At 38.8% G+C, this 23,350-nt stretch overlaps 1 protein-coding gene across 6 annotated transcripts in view; it reads left to right on the top strand.

Annotated features, from left to right (window-relative positions):
* Window positions 1-23,350, top strand: part of LOC131833517 (uncharacterized) — a 206,821-nt gene that overhangs the window by 16,892 nt on the left and 166,579 nt on the right. For all 6 annotated transcript variants that reach the window (XR_009354499.1, XR_009354500.1, XR_009354501.1 and 3 more), the window contains exons 3-6: window positions 17,202-17,351; window positions 19,542-19,614; window positions 19,980-20,090; window positions 22,722-22,835. Coding sequence is in view for 3 of the 6 variants with exons in the window: in XM_059176879.1 (XP_059032862.1) it covers window positions 17,221-17,351; window positions 19,542-19,614; window positions 19,980-20,090; window positions 22,722-22,835 (429 nt within the window). In the remaining 3 variants the exon portion in view is untranslated. The remainder of the gene's footprint in view (window positions 1-17,201; window positions 17,352-19,541; window positions 19,615-19,979; window positions 20,091-22,721; window positions 22,836-23,350) is intronic.

The following is a 23,350-nucleotide window of genomic DNA, read 5'->3' as shown; positions in this document are numbered from 1 at the left end:
AAGAGACATGTGGATGGGACACCTGGGTGGCTCAGTTGGTTAAGCAGCTGCCTTTGACTCCGGTATTGATCCCAGCATCCTGGGATCGAGTCCCACATCGGGCTCCTTGCTCGGCAGGGAGCCTGCTTCTCCCTCTGCCTCTGCCTGCCACTCTGTCTGCTTGTGCTCACTCTCGCTCCTCTCTCTTTGACAAATAAATAAATAAAATCTTTAAAAAAAGAGAGAGAGAGACATTTGGAATATAGCTAAATAACCAAATGTATGTTTAATTAAGAGTCCCAGAAGGTAAGAATGAAAGAGAGTGGGGCAGAGCAATATTTCAAGAGATAATAATCAAGAAATTTCCAAAATTGATGACTCACATCTGCCCCAACATTAAAGGTCAGTGAACCCCAGTACACAGCAAGGATATATACAAAGGAAGCCACAATTAAGCACATTATGGTTGAAACGCTGAAAGGCAAAGATAAAATCTTGAAAGCAGCAAGAGAAAAATAAGTCACATCTACTTTCTACAAAAGGAACAGCAAGATAATTTATTTTCTGACAAATTATGGAAGCCAAAAAGAATAAAAAGACATTTAAAGTGTTAAAAGAAAAAAAAAATCAGTTTATACCTAATTAAAATATCCTTAAGAAATCATGATAAAATAAAAATTTATTCAAACAAATAAAAACTGGGAGAATTCATCATCAACAGACCCAAAATATGAATACTATTAAAGGTAGTTCTTTAGACTAAAGGAAAATTAATTCAAAGGCCAACATGGGTCTTCAGGAAAGAAGAACAACAGAAAAGATAAATATGTGATTAAGTTTTTAGATTTTGAATTTATTTATTTATTTATTTGACAGAGAGACAGAGAGCACAAGCAGGGGGAGCGGCAGAGGGAGAAGCAGGCTCCCTGCTGAGCAGGGAATCCGATTTGGGGCTCAGTCCCAGGACCCTAGGATTATGACCTGAGCCAAAGGCAGATGCTGAACCACCCAGGTGCCCCGTGATTAAGTTTTTAAAATTGAATTTCAAAGCAGCAAAAAAAAAAAGATGTTGTGGAGTTTATACGCAGAAGTTAAAGAAAAAATAACAGTTGTATGAATTGTAGGAGGGAGATAAATGTACATAAACCATCGTAAGGTTTTTATCCTTTGACAGTGGTTTAAAAAAAAAACAAAAACAAAATCTAGAGAGGCTTCTGGGTGGCTCATTCAGTTGAACATCCAGCTCTTGGTTTCTGCTTAGGTCATGACCTCATGTGTCATGAGACAAAGCCCCATACCCAGCACTGTCCTTAGTGGGGAGTGGAGAGGGGATGCTCTCCCTCTGGTCTCCCCACACTTGTGTGTGTGCTTTTTCTCTATATATAAAATAATAAAATAAAGAAATCTTTTAAAAATACTAGCTTAATGTAAGCTGTAATAAGCCAAGGATTCATATTAAAATCTAGAGGAATGATTATCAAAGTATAAGAGTTAACAAAGTAACAGTATAAACATCATCTGGGAATTTTTTAGAAGTAAAAATTCTCAGTCCTCCCCCAGACTTATTAAATTATAAACTTTAAAAGTAGGGCCCAGAAATCTATGTTGGAATAGTGTTCTAGGTGATTCTGATGCACACTAACATTTGAGAACCACTGCTCTGGGTAACTACCAAAAGAAAACAAACAGGTATAATTAAGAACCTAATAGAAGAGGTCAAACAGAATAATAAAAACACTTGTTTAATCCAAAGTAATGAAAGAAAGGAGGAATGGAGGAAGAACAGATAAGTAGTAGAAATAAAAACAAAATGAATAAAATAAAATTCACAGTAAGATTGTGAACATAAACCCAACTATAACAGTAATCACATTAAATGCAAATGAACTAAATGTTCCAACTAAAAGACAAGATTTTCAGATTGGATTCAAGAAACAAAAAGGCACAGATAATTTAAAAGGATTAAAAAGACATACCATATAAACACTACCCCCCCAAATGCTTGTGTGATTGTATCACTAATACATACATTTTACTTTAAGAAATATTACTAAATGGGGGGAGACAAGATGGCGGGGAAGTAGGAGGAGGGACCGTTTCAACCTGTACCCTAAAGTGAGCTGATTACCTACCAAAGAACTCCGATCACCCATGAAATCAGCCTGAGATCACAATTATACCCCTCTGGATCTCTACAGGGGCAGAAGATGCCAGTGGGCAGGTAAAGCAGAGTGGGAATGTCGGACTGATGTTGGAAGATAAACAAAAGGGGGAGGGAGCCACCAGAGGTGACTGATGGGAAATACCCCAATCCGAGAGTGCCCTGCATCTGGGGACCAGCATTAACTTGGAGACTGGTTGAAAGCACTCAAAAAGAGCAAAGGATCGTGGGGGGGAAATTACGGGAATCGGGGTGGCTAGGGACAGGGGCTTAAGTCCCCGGACCCAGGGCAGCCTCCCTTGGTGCTGAGCCAGAGAGAGTGCCGCGGAGAAACCAGCTCTTGGTCCCTGAGCCGCCAGCGTGCCGAGAACGCCAGGCCAGGGGTCCGGCTCCTGTGAGGGGCTGCAGCCTCGCCAGAGGGCAGAACGCTGTGCCACGCGCTATCAGAGCCTGAAACGCGCATGCCCCACACTCTCCCCGGAGACAGATGCGCCAAGGCCCAGCCTGGTGCTCTCCGACCCGCGTGGTGCTATCAGAGCCTGAGATGTGCGCGCACCCCACAGCCTCCCCTGAGAGAGGTGCGTGCAAGGTGGGCACTCTTAGACCCAGAAAGACCAGACACTCCCAGCCCGGGCCAGCGGGGAAATTTCAGTGTGCGATCGCTGCTTGGAACCTCTCTGGTGGTCTGGAGCTGCCCAGACAGCTGCTGCCCTGGTTTTGGGTACAAGCAGAAGAACCTGCGTCCCCAGGGACTGTGACTCAGAACCTGCTCTGCCAGCAGCCAAGGGGGAATTTATATGGGCTCTGTGGCACCCACAGGGGAGCAGACTAAGGCTTCTCTCTGAGAGGGAGGTCAGGGTGCAGTTTGCTTTCCTCTAAACCTCGAAAAACCATCAAAAGCGGTCAAGGTGAGAGAAAAATATGTGAACAAACATAAAAACCTCCAGAGAACAAAAGCCTGAAAAAAACGGTTTCCTCAGAGCCCACCCCCTTGAGGGGGGCAGGAGGACTTAACTCAGGGAACATCATTGACTGAAAATCCACGTGGCAAGCCCCTCTCCCCGAAAACCAACCAGGAAAGAAAAAAAAAAAAAAAAAAAAAGACTACAAGAAAACAACCACCACTACTTCATAGGACAACTTTTATTTTTAACTCATTCCCACTATTCTGGTTCATTTTTTTTTAATATATAGATAATTTTTTAACCTATTGACCATTACAGTGAGATGTCCAGTACATCAAATTCCATAATAACCTTCTAACCTAAACTTTTTGATACATACACCTGTGTTTTTCTTTTGTTTTTCTATTTTTTAAAATATTTTTAAAATTTTAGTTTAGTCTAGTTTATTCCTTTTTTATTTTTATTTTCTAATATTCATAGAGAGTTAAACTTCAAGGTAACCCCCTTTCCCCAATCAATGCTACCCCTATAGGTAAACCAATTTTTAATCCCCCTTTATCTTAGGAAAGGTGAGTCCTTTAACAAAGATATCAAGATACATCCAGGAATAATCAAAATAACCTTCCTCGCCCACACTGAGAATTTATAACCACTCTCCCATCTTTTTCTTCTGCCAGTGTTTCTGTGTATTTGTGTTTGTCCTGATAGTATATAAATCTTATACTTGGGGTTCATTTTGATGAGGTTTTTCCTTTACTTCATATATATATATATATATTTCTCTTGTCATATACTTTTATCCGTCTTTTTGTTTGTCTGTTTTTGTTTGTATACTTCATAAATCTTACCTTGGGGCCCATTTGGGCTGAGCCTTCTCTTTTATCTTCCCTTTCTTTCCTGTCTCTCTCTTTCTCTTCTTTTTCTTTTCTTTTTTCTTTCATTCGGGTGGGGAATCTTGATTTCTCAGAAGCGTTCCAGGGTGCACTTTGACTGCACCACGGTTGATACATCCAGCTACATCCGTTCAGTCATCTCTCACCAAAATGACAAGGAGGAGGAATGCCCAACGAAGAAAAATACAGCTCTTTCTGCAACAGAGCTAATGGCTATCGACATAGACAATATGTCAGAAAAGGAATTCAGGCTAACAATTATCCAGGCAATAGCTAGGTTGAAGAAAGCCGTGGATGACCAAACGGAATTGATTAGGGCAGAACTGAAAGCCACCAGGGATGATGTTCAAAATGCTCTCAATGAGTTCCAATCTAATCTAAATTCTCTAAAAGCTAGGGTAACTGAGACAGAAGATAGAATTAGCGATCTGGAGGACAAACAGAGAGAGAGGATCAGGAGGAAGCCTGGAACAAACAGCTTAGAAGCCACGAAAACAGAATCAGGGAAATAAACGATGCCATGAAACGTTCCGTCAGAATTATTGGAATCCCTGAAAGGGAGGAGAAAGAAAGAATTCTAGAAGATATAGTGGAACAAGTTGTTTATGAAAATTTTCCCAATCTCACAAATGGAACCAGCGTTCATGTACTAGAGGCAGAACGGTTTCCCCCCAAGATTATAGATTCTCGAAAGTCCTCGAGACACCTAATAGTAAGAATGAAGAATTATAATTGTAGGCAGACCCTCTTGAAAGCAGCTAGTACAAAGAAGCTCCTTACGTACATAGGAAAGCCCATCAGAATAATGTCAGACCTGTCCACAGAGACCTGGCAAGCCAGAAAGGGCTGGAAAGATATATTCAGGGCACTAAATGAGAAGAATATGCAGCCAAGAATACTTTATCCAGCAAGACTGACATTCAAAATGAATGGAGAAATAAAGAGTTTCCAAGATCGGCAAGGCTTAAAAGAGTATGAGACCACCAAGCTGACACTGCAGGAAATATTAAGTGTGTGTGGGGGGGGTCTATAAAAGAGGAAAAATCCTAAGAATAGCATTGAACAGAAATATAGAGACAATCTACAGAAAGAAAGACTTCAAAGGTAACACGGTGTCAATAAAAACGTATCTATCAATAATCACTCTCAATGTGAATGGCCTAAATGCGCCCATCAAATGACACAGGGTTGCAGATTGGATAAAATGACAGGACCCATCCATACGTTGTCTACAAGAGACCCATTTTGAACCTAAAGATACACCCAGACTGAAAGTGAAGGGATGGAGAAGCATCTTTCATGCCAATGGGCCTCAAAAGAAGGCCGGGATAGTGATTCTTATATCAGAAAATTAGATTTTAAACTAAAGACTGTAGTCAGAGATACAGAAGGACACTACATAATTCTTAAAGGGACTATCCACCAAGATGATCTAACAATTGTAAATATCTACGCCCCCAATAAGGGAGCAGCCAATTACATAAGAAAACTATTAATCAAGATAAAGAGTCATATTGATATGAATACATTAATAGTAGGAGATCTTAACACACCTCTCTCAGAAATAGACAGATCATTAAAGCAGAAAATCAATAAAGAAACAAGAGCATTGAATGACACATTGGAGCAGATGGGCCTCATAGATATATACAGAACATTCCACACTAAAACAACAGAATACTCATTCTTCTCAGATGCACATGGAACCTTCTCAAGAATAGACCACATACTGGGTCACAAATCAGGACTCAACCGATACCAAAAGACTGAGATTATTCCCTGCACATTCTCAGATCACAGTGCTTTGAAACTGGAGCTCAATCACAAGGAAAAGTTTGGAAGGAACTCAAACGCATAGAAGCTAAAGACCACCTTGCTTAAGAAAGCTTGGATCAATCAGGAGATCAAAGAAGAACTTAAACAATTCATGGAAACCAATGAGAATGAAGACACTTTGGTCCAAAACATATGGGATACAGCAAAGACAGTCCTAAGGGGGAGATACATAGCCATCCAAGCCTCCCTCAAAAAAATTGAAAAATCCAGAATACACCAGCTGTCTCTACACCTTAAAGAACTGGAGAATCAACAACAAATCAAACCAACTCCACACGTAAGAAGGGAAATAATCAAGATTAGAGCAGAGATCAATGAGGTAGAAACCAGAGGTACAGTAGAACGTATCAATGAAACTAGAAGCTGGTTTTTTGAAAGAATCAATAAGATCGATAAACCACTGGCCACACTAATCCAAAAGAAAAGAGAGAAAGCCCAAATTAATAAAATTATGAATGAAAAGGGAGAGATCACAACTAACACCAAGGAAATAGAAACAATCATCAGAAGTTATTATCAACAGTTATATGCCAATAAGCTAAGCAACCTAGATGAAATGGATGCATTCCTAGAAAACTATAAACTCCCAAAATTGAACCAGGAAGAAATTGACAACCTGAATAGACCGATATCTAGTAACGAGATTGAAGCAGTGATCAAAAACCTCCCAAAAAACAAGAGCCCAGGACCTGATGGATTCCCTGGAGAATTCTACCAAACTTTCAAAGAAGAAATAACACATATTCTCCTGAAGCTGCTTCAAAAAATTGAAGCAAATGGAAAACTTCCAGACTCTTTTTATGAAGCCAGCATTACCCTGATCCCCAAACCAGGCAAAGACCCTACCAAAAAGGAGAATTTCAGACCAATATCACTGATGAATATGGATGCTAAGATTCTCAACAAGATCCTAGCAAACAGGATCCAACAGCACATTAAAAAGATTATCCACCATGACCAGGTGGGATTCATCCCTGGGTTACAAGGATGGTTCAACATTTGCAAAACAATCAATGTGATAGAACAAATCAATAAGAGAAGAGAGAAGAACCACATGGTCCTCTCAGTTGATGCAGAAAAAGCATTTGACAAAATCCAGCATCCGTTCCTGATTAAAATGCTTCAAAGTATAGGGATAGAGGGAACATTCCTGAACTTCATAAAATCTATCTATGAAAGACCCACAGCAAATATCATCCTCAATGGGAAAAAGCTCACAGCCTTCCCGTTGAGATCAGGAACACGACAAGGATGCCCACTCTCACCACTCTTGTTCAACATAGTATTAGAAGTCCTAGCAACAGCAATCAGACAACAAAGAGAAATAAAAGGTATCCAAATGGACAATGAAGAAGTCAAACTCTCTCTCTTCGCAGATGACATGATTCTTTATATGGATAACCCAAAAGACTTCACCCCCAAACTACTAGAACTCATACAGCAATTCAGTAACGTGGCAGGATACAAAGTCAATGCACAGAAATCAGTGGCTTTCTTATACACTAATAATGAAAATACAGAAAGGGAAATTAGAGAGTCAGTTCCATTTACTATAGCACCAAGAACCATACGATACCTGGGAATAAACCTAACCAAAGAGGTAAAGGATCTGTACTCGAGGAACTACAGAACACTCATGAAAGAAATTGAAGAAGACACAAAAAGATGGAAGACCATTCCATGCTCTTGGATCGGAAGAATAAACATTGTTAAAATGTCTGTACTGCCTAGAGAAATATATACTTTTAATGCCATTCCGATCAAAATTCCACTGGTATTTTTCAAAGAGCTGGAGCAAATAATCCTAAAATTTGTAAGGAATCAGAAGAGACACTGAATCGTTAAGGAAATGTTGAAAAACAAAAATAAAACTGGCGGCATCACGCTACATGATTTCAAGCTTTACTACAAAGCTGTGATCACCAAAACAGCATGGTACTGGCATAAAAACAGACACATAGGCCAGTGGAACAGAGTAGAGAGCCCAGATATGGATCCTCAACTCTATGGTCAAATAATCTTCGACAAAACAGGAAAAAATATACAGTGGAAAAAAGACAGTCTCTTCAATAAATGGTGCTGGGAAAACTGGACAGCTATATGTAGAAGAATGAAACTCGACCATTCTCTTACACCATACACAAAAATAAACTTGAAATGGATAAAAGAACTCAACCTGAGACAGGAATCCATCAGAATCCTAGAGGAGAACATAGGCAGTAACCTCTTTGATATCAGCCACAGCAACTTCTTTCAAGATATGTCTCCAAAGGCAAAGGAAACAAAAGCAAAAATGAACTTTTGGGACTTCATCAAGATCAAAAGCTTCTGCAAAGCAAATGAAACAGTCAACAAAACAAAGAGGCAACCCACGGAATGGGAGAAGATATTTACAAATGACAGTACAGACAGAAGGTTGATATCCAGGATCTATAAAGAACTTCTCAAACTCAACACACACAAAATAGATAATCATATCAAAAAATGGGCAGAATATATGAACAGACACTTCTCCAATGAAGACATACAAATGGCTATCAGACACATGAAAAAATGTTCATCATCGCTAGCCATCAGGGAGATTCAAATTAAAACCACATTGAGGGACACCTGGTGGCTCAGTTGGTTAAGCAGCTGCCTTCGGCTCAGGTCATGATCCCAGCATTCTGGGATTGAGTCCCACATTGGGCTCCTTGAGGAAGCCTGCTTCTCCCTCTGCCTCTGCCTGGAACTCTGTCTGCCTCTGCTCACTCTCTCTGACAAAAAAAAAAAAAAAAAAAAAAAAAAAAAGTTAAAAAAAAATAAAAAATAAAACCACATTGAGATACCACCTTACACTAGCTAAAATGGCCAAAATTAGCAAGATAGGAAACAACATGTGTTGGAGAGGATGCAGAGAAAGGGGAACCCTCTTATACTGTTGGTGGGAATGCAAGTTGGTGCAGCCACTTTGGAGAACAACGTGGAGATTCCTCCATGAATTAAAAATAGAGCTTCCCTAGGGCCCTGCAATTGCACTACTGGGTATTTACCCCAAAGATACAGATGTAGTGAAAAGAAGGGCCATGTGTACTCCAATGTTCATAGCAGCAATGACCACGGTCGCCAAACTGTGGAAAGAACCAAGATGTCCTTCAACAGACGAATGGATAAGGAAGATGTGGTCCATATACACTATGGAGTATTATGCCTCCATCAGAAAGGATGAACCCTGAAAACATGTGAGGGGCCCCTGGGTGGCTCAGTTGGTTAAGTGTCTGACTCTTTGTTTCAGCTCAGGTTATGATCAAATGGCTCGTGGGATTAAGTCCCAAAATCACTTTGATTGGTGGGCTTAATCCAGTTACATTTATTATAATTACTGATATATTTGAACTTATTTCTACCATACTTCTTTTTCATTTTCTCCTTTTTTTTCTGATTTCTTTTTTTTTTCTGTGCTATTCCTATCAGTTTATTTCTTTTATGTTCAGTTAGCCACTTTACAGTACATAATTAGTTTTTGATGTAGTGTTCGATGACTCATTAGTTAAGTATAACACCCAGTGCTCATTACAGCATGTGCCCTCCTCAATACCCATTGTTTCTTGGGGTCCATAGTCTCTCATGGTTCATCTCCCTCACTGATTTCTCCCCCTTTGGATTTCTCTCCCTTCCCCTATGGTCCTCCTTGCTATTGCTTATATTCCACATATGAGTAAAACCATATGATAATTGCCTTTCTCTGCTTGACTTACTTCACTTAACAAAATCCCCTCTAGTTCTATCCATCTTGATGCAAATGGTGGGTATTCATTTTTTCTGATGACTGAATAATATTCCATTGTGTAGATGTACCACATCTTTATCCATTTATTTGTTGAAGGGCATTTTGGCTCCTTCCACAGTTTGGCTATTGTGGACATTGATGCTAAGAATATTCGGGTGTACATGCCCCTTCTTTTCACTAAGTTTGTATCTTTGGGGTAAATACCTAGTGGTGTAATTGCTGGGTCATAAGGTAGCTCTATTCTTAACATTTAAAAAAAATCTCCATACTGTTTTCCAGAGTGGCTGTACCAACTTGCATTCCCATCAATAGCATAAGAGAGTTCCCTTTTCTCCAAATCCTCATTAACATTTGTTGCTTCCTGTTTTGTTAATTTTTGCCATTCTAACTGGTATAAGGTGGTATCTCATTGTGGTTTTGATTTGTTTTTCCATGATGGCTAATGATGTTGAGCATTTTTTCATGTGTCTGTTGACCATTTGTATGTCTTCTTTGGAGAAGTATCTGTTCATGTCTTCTGCCCATTTTTTGACGTGATTATCTGTTTTTTGAGTGTTGAGTTTGAGGACTTCTTTATAGATCTTGGGTATCAGCCCTTTGACTGTAGTGTCATTTACAAATATCTTCTCCCATTCTGTAGGTTACCTCTTTGTTTTGTTGACTATTTCTTTTTTTTTCTTTTTTTTTTTTAAGATTTTATTTATTTATTTGTCAGAGAGAGTGAGCACAGGCAGACAGAGAGGCAGGCAGAGGCAGAGGGAGAAGCAGGCTCCCTGCTGAGCAAGGAGCCGGATGTGGGACTCGATCCCAGGACGCTGGGATCATGACCTGAGCCGAAGGCAGCCGCTTAACCAACTGAGCCACCCAGGCGTCCCTCTTATTTTTTTTTTTTTAAGATTTTATTTTATTAGACAGAGAGAGACACAGTGAGAGAGGGAATACAAGCAGGGGGAATGAGCAAGTTAGAAGCAGACTTCCTGCTGAACAGGGAGCCAGATGCGGGGCTCGTTTCGAGGAACCTGGGATCAGGACCTGAGCTGAAGGCAGACGCTTAGTGACTGAGCCGCCCAGGCACCCCTTGTTGACCATTTCTTTTGCTGTGCAGAAGCTTTTGCTTTGATGAAGTCCCAAAAGTTCATTTTTGCTTTTGTTTCCTATGCCTTTGGAGACATGTCTTGAAAAAAGTTGCTGTCGCCGATTTGAAGAAGTTACTTCCTATGTTCTCCTCTAGGATTTTGATACATTCCTACCTCACGTTGAGGTCCCTTAACCATTTTGAGTTTATATTTGTGTGTGGTATAAGAGAATGGTCGAGTTTCATTCTTCTATACATAGCTGTCCGATTTTCCCAGCACCATTTATTGAAGAGACTGTCTTTTTTCCACTGTATATTTTTTTCCTGCTTTGTTGAAGATTATTTGACCACAGAGTTGAGGGTCCATTTTTAGAGTCTCTATTCCATTCCACTGGTCTCTCTGTTTGTTTTTGTGCCAATACCATGCTGTCTTGGTGATCATGGCTTTGTAGTATAACTTGACATCAGGCACTGTGATGCTTCCAGCTTTGTTTTTCTTTATCATCCTTCCATTGGCAATTTGGAGTCTTTTCTGGTTCCATACAAATTTTACGATTTTGTTGTTTCAGCTCTTCGAAAAAAGTCAACGATAATTTAATAGGGATGGCATTGAAAATGTAAATTGCTCTGAGGATAGACATTTTAACAATGTTTATTTTTCCAGTCCATGAACATAGAATATTTTTCCATCTTTTGTGTCTTCCTCAATTTCTTTCATAAGTATTCTACATTTCTAGAGTATATATATCCTTTTCCTCTTTAGTTAGATTTATTTCTAGGTATCTTATGGTTTTTGTTGCTATTGTGAATGGAACTGATTCCTTAATTTCTCTTTCTACAGTTACATTGTTAGCGTATAGAAAAACAACTTATTTCTGTGCATTGATTTTGTATCCTCCCACATTGCTGAATTGCTGTATGAGTTCTAGCAATTTGAGGGTGGGGTCTTTTGGGTTTTCCTCATAAAGTATCCAGTCATTTGCTAAGAGGGAGAGTTTGACATCTTCTTTGCCAGTTTGGATACCTTTTATTTCTTTCCGTTGTCTGATTGCTGAGACTAGGACTTCTAGTATTATATTGAACAATAGTGGTGAGAGTGGGAACCCATGTTGTGTTCCTGATCTTAAGGGAAAAGTGATGATGATATTCACTGTGAGCTTTTCATAGATTTTTTTATTATACTGAAGAATTTTCCCTCTATACTCTGAGAAGTTTTAATGAGGAACAGATGTTGTATTTTGTCAAACACTTTTTCTGCATCAGTTGAGAGGATCATATAGTTCTTGTCTTTATTTTATTAATGTACTCTACCATGTTGATTGATTTGAGAATGTTGAACCACCCTTGTATCCCAGGCATAAAACCCAGTTGGTTGTTGTGAATAATCCTTTTAATGTGCAGTTCATCCTATTGGCTTGGATCTTGTTGAATATTTTGGCATCCATGTTCATCAGGAATATTGGTCAGTAATTTGCCTTTTTATGGGGTCTTTGCCTGGTTTTGGGATCAGGGTAATGTTGGCCTCATAAAAGGAGTTTGGGAGTTTTCCTTCTGTTTCTATTTTTTGGAACAGCTGCAGTAGAATAGGTATTATTTCTTCTTTAAATGTTTGGTAGAATTCCCTTAGAAAGCCATCTGGCCCTGGAATTTCGTTTTTTTTGGAGATTTTGATTACTGCTTCAATTTCATTATGAGTTACTGGTCTATTCTGATTGTCTATTTCTTCCTGTTTCAGTCTTGGGAGTTTATAAGTTTCCAGGAAGGCATCCATTTCTTCCAGGTTATTTAATTTGTTGGCATACAGTTGCTGGTAGTAATTTCTAGTAATTGTTTCTATTTCCTTGGTGTTAGTCATTATCTCTCCCCTTTCATTCATGATTATATTAATTTGGGTACTTTCACTTTTCTTTTGGATAAGTTGGCCAGTGGTTTATCAATCTTATAAATTCTTTCAAAGAAACAGCTTCTAGTTTTGTTGATCTCTTCTACTCTTTTTCTGGTTTCTATTTCATTGATCTCTGCCCTAATATTTATTATTTCTCCTGCTGCTTCATTTAGGTTTTATCTGCTATTCCTTATCCAGTTCCTAATATGTAGGGTTAACTTGTGCATTTGGGATTTTTCTAATTTTTTGAGAGGGGCTTGGATGGCTATGTATTTCCCCCTTAGGACTGCCTTTGCAGTATCCTATAGGTTTTGGATCAATGTGTTTTTGTTCTCATTGGTTTCCATGAATTGTTTTAAGTTCTTCTTTAATTTTCTGGTTCACCCATTCATTCTTTAGCAGGTTGCTCTTTAACTTCCAAGTGTTTGAATTCCTTCCAAATTTTTTTCTTGTGATTGAGTTCCAGTTTTAAGGCATTGTGGCCTAATATGCAGGGAATAATCTCAATCTTTTGGTATTGGCTGAGACCTGATTTGTGACCCAGTATGTGGTCTATTTTGGAGAAAGTTCCATGTTTGAGAAGAATGAGTATTCTGTTTGTTTAAAGTGGAATGTTCTGTATATATCTATGAAGTCCATCTGGTCCAATGAGTCATTCAAAGCTCTTGTTTGTTTGTTGGTCTTCTGTTTAGAATATCTGTCCAGTGTTGAGAGTGGAGTGTTAAAATCTCTTACTATTAATGTATTATTGTCAATCTGATTCTTTATTTTTGTTCGCAGCTGGCTTATGTAGTTAGCTGCTCCCATTGGGAACATAGATAATTACAACTGTTAGATTTTCTTGTTGGATAGACCCTTTAAGAATGATATAATGTCCCTCTGGATCTGTTATTACAGTCTTTGGTTTAAATTTTAATTTTTCTGATATAAGGATTGCTACTCCAGCTTTCTTTTGAGGTCCATTGGCATGAAAAATGATTCTCCATCCCTTCACTTTCAGTCAGGTTCAAAATGAGTCTCTTGTAGACAACATATGAATGGGTCCTGTCTTTGTATCCAATCTGCCAGCCCGTGCCATTTCACGGGAGCATTTAGGCCATTCACTTTGGGGGTTACTACTGAAAGATATGTGTTTATTGCCATTCTATTGTCTGTAGAGTCCCTATTTCTATGGACTGTCTCTCTAAATTTCTGGTCCATATTACTCTTGGGGTGATATTACTCTTTCTTCTTTTATGAATCCCCCCTTAGTATTTCTTGTAGGGCTGACTTGGTGGTCACATATTCTTTCAGTTTCTGCCAGTCCTGGAAGCTCTTTATCTCTTCATCCATTCTGAATGACGGCCTTTCCAGATAAAGTATTCTTGGCTGTGTGTTCTTCTCATTTAGTGCATTGAATATGTCTTAACAGCCATTCTGGCTTGCCAGGTCTCTCTGGACAGGTATGATATTATTCTGATGTTCCTCCCTCTATATGTAATTGTTCCCCCTAATTGTCTTTAAGATGGCTTCCTTGGTTCTAAGATTTGGGAGTTTTACTATTATGTGCCAGGGTGTTGGTCTGTTCTCTTTGACCTTGGGTGATGTCCTCTCTGCCTCTAGGACATGAGAGGACATGTTCTCCAAATTAGGGAAGTTCTTAGTTTAAATATATCTTCTAGTCCTCTCTCTCTCTCTCTCTCTCCACCCCCTCAGGGATCCCAATAACTCTGACATTGGAACATTTCATTGTGTTGTTGATTTCTCTAAGTCTGTTCTCATGGATTTTAAGCTGTTTGTTCCCGGCCTCTTCCTGTTCCTTCTTTTCCATCAGTTTATCTTCTAGATCACTAATTCATTCTTCAGCCTCATTTACCTTAGCAGTTAGAGTATCTAGTTTAGATTGCATCTCATTCATAGCTTTTTTCAGTTTAGACTGATTAGCTCTCATTTCTACCTTTAGAGATTCTATGTTGCCATCAATGGCTTTCTTAAGCCTAGCTACTGTCTTCATAATTGTTACCATCAAGTCTATTTGAGACATCTTGCTTATATCCATATCCATTTGGTCTGTGGAGAGGCCATTATCTCTGGTTCTTTACTTTGTTGGGAGTTCCTACTCCTAGTCATTCTGTTGAGTGGTGGTTGAGGGAATGTACAGAGTTGAAAATATCGACCACAATCCACACAAGGTGCACCCTCTTGATGACCATCCTCTGTCCCTGTAGAGATCCAGACATATAATCTTACATCACAGGCTGATTTTGTGGGTGTTCAGAGTAGCCTGGTACATATCTAGCTAAATTCAGGGGACCGGTTGAAACAGAGTACCCCACTCCACCATCTTGCCCTTTTCTTTTTCTGAATTCTATTGGATCTACAAGATCCATTTCTACCCTTTACCTCTACTTGTTTGAGATGGTCTAGGCCACATTTCTATTCTTCTAGTAGTCACCTTGAAATTTTTAACATAGAATTTTCCTAGCAGAGTCTAAAGTTACTCAGTATTTTTCTTCTAAACATGCCTGCTTTAAGCCCATCAAAGCCCACTTTAACCACTCATTGAACACCCACAAATACTGCTCAAGCTAATCTTACTATCTTTGTCTTAGAGTTTAGATTTTAGCACTTTTTTTTAAAAGATTTTATTTATTGGGACACCTGGGTGGCTCAGTGGGTTAAAGCCTCTGCCTTCGGCTCAGGTCATGATCTCAGGGTCCTGGGATCGAGTCCCGCATCGGGCTCTCTGCTCAGCAGGGAGCCTGCTTCCCTCTCTCTCTCTCTGCCTGCCTCTCCATCTCTACTTGTGATTTCTCTCTGTCAAATAAATAAATAAAATATTTTTTTAAAAAAAAGATTTTATTTATTTATTTGACAGACAGAGATCACAAGTAGGCAGAGAGGCAGGCAGAGAGAGAGGAGGAAGCAGGCTCCCCGCTGAGCAGAGAGCCCAATGTGGGGCTCGATCCCAGGACCCTGGAATCATGACCTAAGCCGAAGGCAGAGGCTTAACCCACTGAGCCACCCAGGCGCCCCTAGATTTTACCACTTCAGGTTTTTTATTTATTTACAATCAGTAGTTAATCAAATATACTTATTTTTCTTTAAAGGCCATTGAAATAATTTTTGAAAATCTCTTTTCTGAGACTTTAAAAGAAGGCCCAGTGCCTGCCTGACACAGAATAGGTGCTCAGTAAATGGAATCCCCCCTACCCCACCTTCTAACTTACACAGATGTCTCTTTAATGCTAGATGTGACTGTTCAGCAGGCAGAGATTCCCCTGGGTTGGATCCATTTCATGGACAGTTGTCAAAGACTGACCTCTCCTTATGTTAACTTTGTGAGTACTGTACTTGACTGTGTAGGAAGCTAAACAGTGCAGGATTAAATGTTCTCATTTCTGAGCTGTTAAGTGTTGAAACTGATCAGGAAATGAGGCAGAATGTCCATCCTTTGGGAGAAGAATCAGCCAGTCTATGTTGCTGCCACTCTTGGCTGCCAATTGGAATGCAGCTGTTAAGGCAGCTGCTTAACTCTTTGCCCAACTTGAAAGGACACTGCCAAGTGGCAAATATTTTTCATAACAGCATTTTACTTTTGCTAAGAACAACAGTGCATTTTATTGTGCTCCAGCAGGGTGCCAAACATGACAAATTTATTACTCAGCAGGCTCACAACCTAGACTGAGCATGAATGCTCATTTCTGTTTTTAATATTGATAAAAAGAGTAAGTAGTCCCCAAAGGAAGTCTCTACACAAAACATCTCTACTGCTTAATTATCTGTTGGAATGATAGCAGATTAACTTGTGAAAATGAAATAGCTCTGAAAGGAAAAATGAAAACCTAGAAATGTCCAAGGAAAAAAGGAAAGGTTAAATATTTTATTTTCTGAATTCTATTTTTAAATCTCTCTAATATAACCAAGAGTTATTTTACCCCACCTGTCCAGGACAGATGAGGGCAGCAGTAACACAGGAAACACATCATCCTCTGTATCCCCTGTAATTCATAGGTCCCATTCTGGGTCATGCAGTTAATCTATGTTGTTGATTAGAATATTGACACGAAGTACTTAGAAAACAACTGCATTGCATTTGACAGGCTATGAACTGGGTGGAGTAGGGCTGAGGGGTTATGAACTATTTTATTTAATGGTAAAAATAGTAAGCCAAATACAAACATTCAAAATAAAGAACAAACAGTTAAATCCTTAAGTATTATTTTCTTCCAAACTCCAAAGTGCGTGGGTCATGATCTTGTTAGGCTGATTTTCATTCCTGTACACACCAACTGTTTGTTTCACTTGCAGTGATTCTAGAAGAAAGCCTTAACCAACATTAATAACATTTAGTGTGTAATTCCCACAAGATTTTATGAAGACTAGAGGGGTTGGACCAGAGGGATACATTCTCATTTTAATAAACCACCATCATCAAAGCTGGAGTGGAGTTGTTTCTGATGGTGAACTGGGCTGAACAAAGGAATAGTCAATGGAGGTTCTAATTTCTTTTTTCTCTACTGTTTACTAAATGGTCATCAAATAAATAACATCAAATAAATGATAACAGTCTAGTCAGCCTATTTCCTCAAATTGCAAAAGCATACATTCTCACAAAGTTGACATGATTTTTAAAAATTTTTTATTTTTTATAAACATATATTTTAAGACATGGTTTTTTGAAGAAAGATAGACAAGCTTTGCACTCTTGTTTTTCAGGGATATAGTAAAGTGGTAAATGCAAATCATGGATGAAATTTATAAGATCGCTTCCACAGAAAGGATCCAGCAGTTAGAAAATGAACTGGCTATGCAACTGACTGAACTAAAGTCTGAGATAGAAGAACAGGAGACTCATCCAGCTTACAGGTAAATAGTAGTAGTGAGAGGGCATGGTCTTCAGGGGTTTTGCCCCTATTTTCGCTCCATAATCTCCATCAGCTTCCTCTTCTTTTTATAGAGACAACTGGCATTATCTCAAGCTCAGACTTTATGGCTGTCTGTGTTACCTGTATTCTAGAATTGCCAAGGCATTTAGAGGCATTGTCTTACCAAAGAAAATAGAAAAGTGCTCTTACATTTCACAAATACCATTGTCTTAAAGTTCCAGAAGCTATTATACAAATCATACTCATTGAAAAGAAATCTCATTTTACCCAGAAATGTTCTCATTGAATTTGACCTTGTTTTGGACCTCTTTGGATATTGTCCTAAGAAAGGCTTCCTGAAGTCTCTTTTATCTTTTAGAATAGAGTGATGGGAAATCTTTGGATCCTTGTATTTCTTTACTCCCCCAAACTACTAAACACCGCTAAACACCACACCTAGAAGAATCTACCTATTACTCTGACAAATACGGAGCAACTTCTGCATGCCAGGTGTTGTGCTAGGTTCTGGAGTCCAAGGCAAATGTAAAGTGTCCACTTCTAATAATCACTTTAGCATTCTCATTCCCCTCTAGATTGAAAAAAATTATTGAGAACTGTAGGATAATGGTGCCTTGGTCATTTTTCTTTTTCTTTTTTTTTCTTTTCTGCATTTGTTCATCTGTTTGCTTTCATAAGCCCAAGTCTTTGTAGTGGTTAAGTGTCTCATAAATGTTTGCTGAATGAATAAATGAATGAATGTATGTTACATAAACAATACTTGATGAACACATAAGTGAATTTCTTTTTTGTGGGTTGACATACCCACCACCAATCTCATTCATGGATACTTCGAGATTAACTGAAATGAAAAACATGACTTGAGTAAGAGAAGGTTTTGGCAGCGAAGCCTAGGACACTGCCCAATCTTCCAGCATGCCAACGAAATTTGAAGACAAGAGGCCAGGAAAGGGATGGCTTCCTCTGTTTCCCTGACTGCGCATTCCCTTTCTTGTTGGTTACTGGTTCTTGACCTCCATGAGGCTGCAGTCAGGATGCAGGTACCCAGTACTCACAGAAATTATAGCTTTGATTTAGCAATGTTTTTATTCTTAAGGCCCTTCCAGAGCTTGCCTCATTTTTTTTTTAATCAAAGCCAAGATGTGAGGAGATAAGGGAGACATTATCTCCAACATCAGCTGGGAATTCAACACATTGGCTCAATGAGTTGCTTTGACTCATGTGTGGCTGAGGGACCTCCTGACTGATCTTTTCACAAGACCACAGCCCCCAGTGAGGGAATGGCTGACAAGTGTACAAACTAAGAGTCTCTTTTCATTTTTCCTTAAAACTTACCCATGGGGACTAATAAGGTCATACAAACATTATTAACCTAAACTCTGCTGCCTATAAACCCTTTCAAATCTCTAGGGGGCTTCTTACATGTGTTTCACAGCTACCTGCTGTGGCTTCCTTGTTACTGTTTGCAAAGTTTCATCTTAAGACAGTGATGTCTACACCAGAGGTGTTATCCCATGGTGTTTCCAAAGCTGCCAAGCCTTGGGGTGGGTCTTACCCCAAATGGGGAGAACTCCCTTCTTCCTGCTACAGGATTCTATGCCATTCCTGGGTCCCACGGCGGTACTGCTTGTGCCTTCTCATGTCAGAGCCCATTCTGCCAACAACCCTTTTGTGACTAGGCTCAGATAGTAGACTTTGGCTAAAATAATTTCCAAAGTATTTCATGCTTGATAAATTAGCAAGAACACAAAATAAAAACATTCTGTTTAAATGACAAGATACTAGTTTTCTGTAGGGTTCAAGATAGATGTCTGATAAGCACTTGGTAGAGCTGAGGTTACTAGAGGAAGTATAGGTAAGGGAAAGAAGAATCACCATTTTGCCTTTTCCTGTATTCTGGAATTGAAACCAGACAGGTAAACCAAGTGTTGGGATAAAGAAGAGGACAATTGGCCCAGGGAAAAGGTTAGCAAACATGAGGTATACACAAGAGAGATTCAGACTGAGACAGAAGCATGTGGTCTTTACATACTCTCAAGAATCCAGTATAATATGACATAGCTATGTAGCAAAGAGCAGTTGTGAAGAGTTACAGATTAATCGGGGCCTGTCTGTAATTTCATTTATGACGGTTTCTATAACTACAGCGCTTATTGCATAAATCTTTCTACAGCTCTGTTCGAATACCAAAGGACATTTCTTACTTCAGAAGAGAAAGGGAACTGGCTCTAAAGAGAACTTTACAGGTTAGTAGGAGAGCGTGATTGTAATACACAATTGCATTGTTAATACAGCAAGATGTTGGATTTTGCGAACGTTTTGCAAATAACCAGCTGATGTTATTGACAGTGTTATGAAAACGAAACAGCCCAATGCTACTAGATCAGAGCAGGCTACTACTTCTTTGGAGATACCCACTTTTTGTGATGTTTCAAAATTTTACAGTTTCTTGATTTGTGATATTAAGATTTGTTATATGGAAGCTGAAGTATAACAGTGTGCTGTGTTGTGTAAAAACTATCAGAAATTGTATGTCATGTGCTGTCATAAACAATGATAATCTTACTTCCTTATTTCTTTTTGTGGGCCTGCTCTGTCGTCCTGGGTTCAGGTGGCGGAGTCAAAGCCCCTTGTTGTTCAAGCAGATGTCATGCAGAGGGAGCTAGAGAGCTGCCTAAGAAGAGAGTACACTCCTGAAAATTTACCTTTGCTTCTGTTGCAGGTAAGTCCTGTAGCAATCTGAAAATTGAGATCTGGAAATTAATAGAAATGTATGAGGAAAATTGGCTTTCTGGTATATCCTCAGGCCGGGGTACGATTTTCTCTGCCTGTGTAGTTTGCAGAACTTGATTAGTATAAATTCTGTTCTTTCTTAGAGACCCAAAGCATAGTTGAGTTCAGTTTAGTTATAGTCACTCTACAATTGACTATCAGTTACTCTCTGTGCTGGTATTATGAGGCAATACAATACTGAGAAAGTCTCAGTCCTAAAGAGCTCTTGGCTTAGCTAAGGAAGATATTTATGGAAGTATCTTTCAGAAAATAACTCAAAATGTAGTAGAAAAGTTTTTCCTTTTTTTGAAAGATTTTATTTATTTATTTATTTATTTATTTATTTATTTATTTGAGAGAGAAAGAGAGACAACAAGAAGGAGAATGGAGGGAAGCAGAAGCAGACTCCTCGTTAAACAGAGAGTTCCTTAAACATGGGGCTTGATCTCAGGACCCCAGGATCATGGCCCAAGCTGAAGGCAGAGGCTTACCTGACTGAGCCACCCAGGGGCCCCAGAAAATGTTTACTGTAAGCATTATTTTTTTTTTTAAAGATTTTATTTATTTATTTGACAGAGAGAGATCACAAGTAGATGGAGAGGCAGGTAGAGAGAGAGAGAGAGAGAGAGAAGCAGGCTCCCTGCTGAGCAGAGAGCCCGATGCGGGACTCGATCCCAGGACCCTGAGATCATGACCTGAGCCGAAGGCAGCGGCCTAACCCACTGAGCCACCCAGGCGCCCCTACTGTAAGCATTATTATTGCAGTGTTATAATAAAAGTGAAAAAAATCAGAAATGCCTACATAGCTAACACTAGGAGAAAGAGTTAAGAAAAACAGTACGATACTTAATAGAATATTGTTCTACCGTTGAATATTTTTGAGCACAAGAAATTACTGTTTTTATGTAACATTAGTGAACATAAGCCAGCATGTCTGTGTGTGTCATAATCATGGTCATATAATATGTAGAAAACTCACATGATGGACATGGATCAAAATGTCAGCGATCACTGTCTTTGGATGGCAGAACAATGACTTCCTCTTTTTACTTTGATATATTTTCTAAATTTCTTATAATAGGCATGTATCATTATTTTAAAAATTCTTGGTTCTTTTGTGTTATGAGTTATATTCTCATTATGCATACAAATTAGTTCATTAGCAACTAGTTAGCAATGAATGAAGAAATAAATGAATCATAAAGAAATAAAAGATGTTGAGATTCTATTTGCAAGTTAAACTTTTGTCTTTATCTTCGTCCAAGATTCTCTTTTCCTATCATTCTGGCGCTCTTCATTCTTTTGTGTTTATTGGTGATTCTCAGGGGAGAGAGGGGGAGGGTGGAGATGGTGGACATTTGGCAAAGTCTGGAGACATTTTGGGTTGTCACAGTTTGAGAGTGGATTGTTGCTGGCATAGAGTAGGAAGAGGCCAGGGCTGCCAACATCCAGCTCTGCACAGGACAGTCTCCACCACAGAGAATTGTCCAGTGCCTCATGCCAATAATAGTGCTGAGTCTGAGATCTCTATGCAGATTTCTGGAGCCCTTTCTTGGCCTACCATCCCCCTTTCCAGTCCCCTGCTCTGCAAACTCCAGCTGTCTCAGCCTCCTAAGCTTCATTTTCTTACTGCTTAACTCAGAGAAACCATCGTGCTCTGCTCAGGATTCCCTTTCTTACTTCCCAGTTCAGAAACTGCCTTCTCCAGGCAGAAAACCAAGGTGCTTGTAGGGCTTCTTGCATTTCTTTCCTTTCTCTCAAGGTCCACAGTGCTGCACTGTGTTGTTGTCTTAGGTCAGAAAATAGTTGTCTTGTTTATTTTATCCTATTTTTTAGTTGTTTATACGGAAGGATGAGTCTGGTCCTACTTATTCCATCATGGCCATTAATATGTTTATTATTGGAAAGAAAACAACTAACATGGTTGGTTTATTTAACTATTTTAAAATCTGAATAAAGTTTCTGGTCTTAAGATTAAAACCTATAACTTATCTATAATGTACTTTGTGTTTTTTAGACTCATAACTTCAGTTTTGAAGAAATTTTGAGCTTAGCCTTAGATAATTATATAGGCTTTTATAGCACTGTTAATTGATCACTAATTGATAAATGAAACTATAATCTGTTAAATTGGCAAAAGATCATATAGATTTAGAAACACATACTTGCTTTATTTAAAATTTAATGGTATCTTTTTATTTTTTAAATATATTTTTTAAAGATTTTATTTATTTATTTGACAGACAAAGATCACAAGTAGGCAGGGAGGCAGGCACAGAGAGAGAGGAGGAAACAGGCTCCCCATTGAGCAGAGAGCCTGATGCAGGGCTCAATCCCAGGACCCTGGGATCAGGACCTGAGCTGAAGGCAAAGGCTTTAACCCACTAAGCCACCCAGGCGCCCTAAAACTTAGGTGTCTTGAGCCAGTTTCTTAATTTTATGATCTTCATGTAGAGAAATCTATCTTTCTGAAAAAAAAGAGACTAATTTTCCTATTGTTAGTATTCTTAAGTCTTAATTCAGTCTTTCTACTATACTTGCGTTCTAAGTGTTAATTTTCATTGTTTTTTTTCTGTTAAAGTATTATACAGAGAGAATTATCCAGTTGGCCCAGAGTAAATATTTGCACATGCTTAGATGGAAGAGGTTTTGCCAGCACAGTAAGATTATGGAGCAACTTTATCCCCTTTACAAGGTAGGAAGCCTGGGAACAGAACCTTTGGGCTCTCTTTTATAATGAAACAAAGTGGTCTGCAAGCCTGTCAATATATATTATTAAGTATAGTCGTCATACCTGTACATTAGATCTCTGGACTTATTCATCCTACATAACTGCAAATTTGTATCCTTTTGACAAATAGTTCCCCACCCTGTAGCCCTGGTAACCAATGTTTTAGTCTCTGCTTCTGTGAGTTTAACATTGTTTTAATTTGTCATGTGATCATAGAGTATTTTTCTTCCTCTGTCTGGCTTGTTTCTGTCTAGCATAATGTCCTCCAGGTCCATTCTTAATGTCACAAGTGTTAGGATTTCCTTCTTTCTTGTAGCGGAATAATATTCCATTTTAGATATATATATATATAATATTATATAAATTAATATAAATAATATAAATAAATATATAAAATATATTAAGAAGATGTGATATGTTATATATATCATAGCTTCTTAATCCATTCATCCATAAACAGGCTCTTAGGTTGTTTATAT

This window comes from Mustela lutreola, chromosome 6, assembly GCF_030435805.1.
Source record: "Mustela lutreola isolate mMusLut2 chromosome 6, mMusLut2.pri, whole genome shotgun sequence".
Classification (NCBI taxonomy): domain Eukaryota; kingdom Metazoa; phylum Chordata; class Mammalia; order Carnivora; family Mustelidae; genus Mustela; species Mustela lutreola.
Note: the sequence above shows the minus strand (reverse complement) of the source record. Positions and strands in the feature narration are given on the sequence as shown.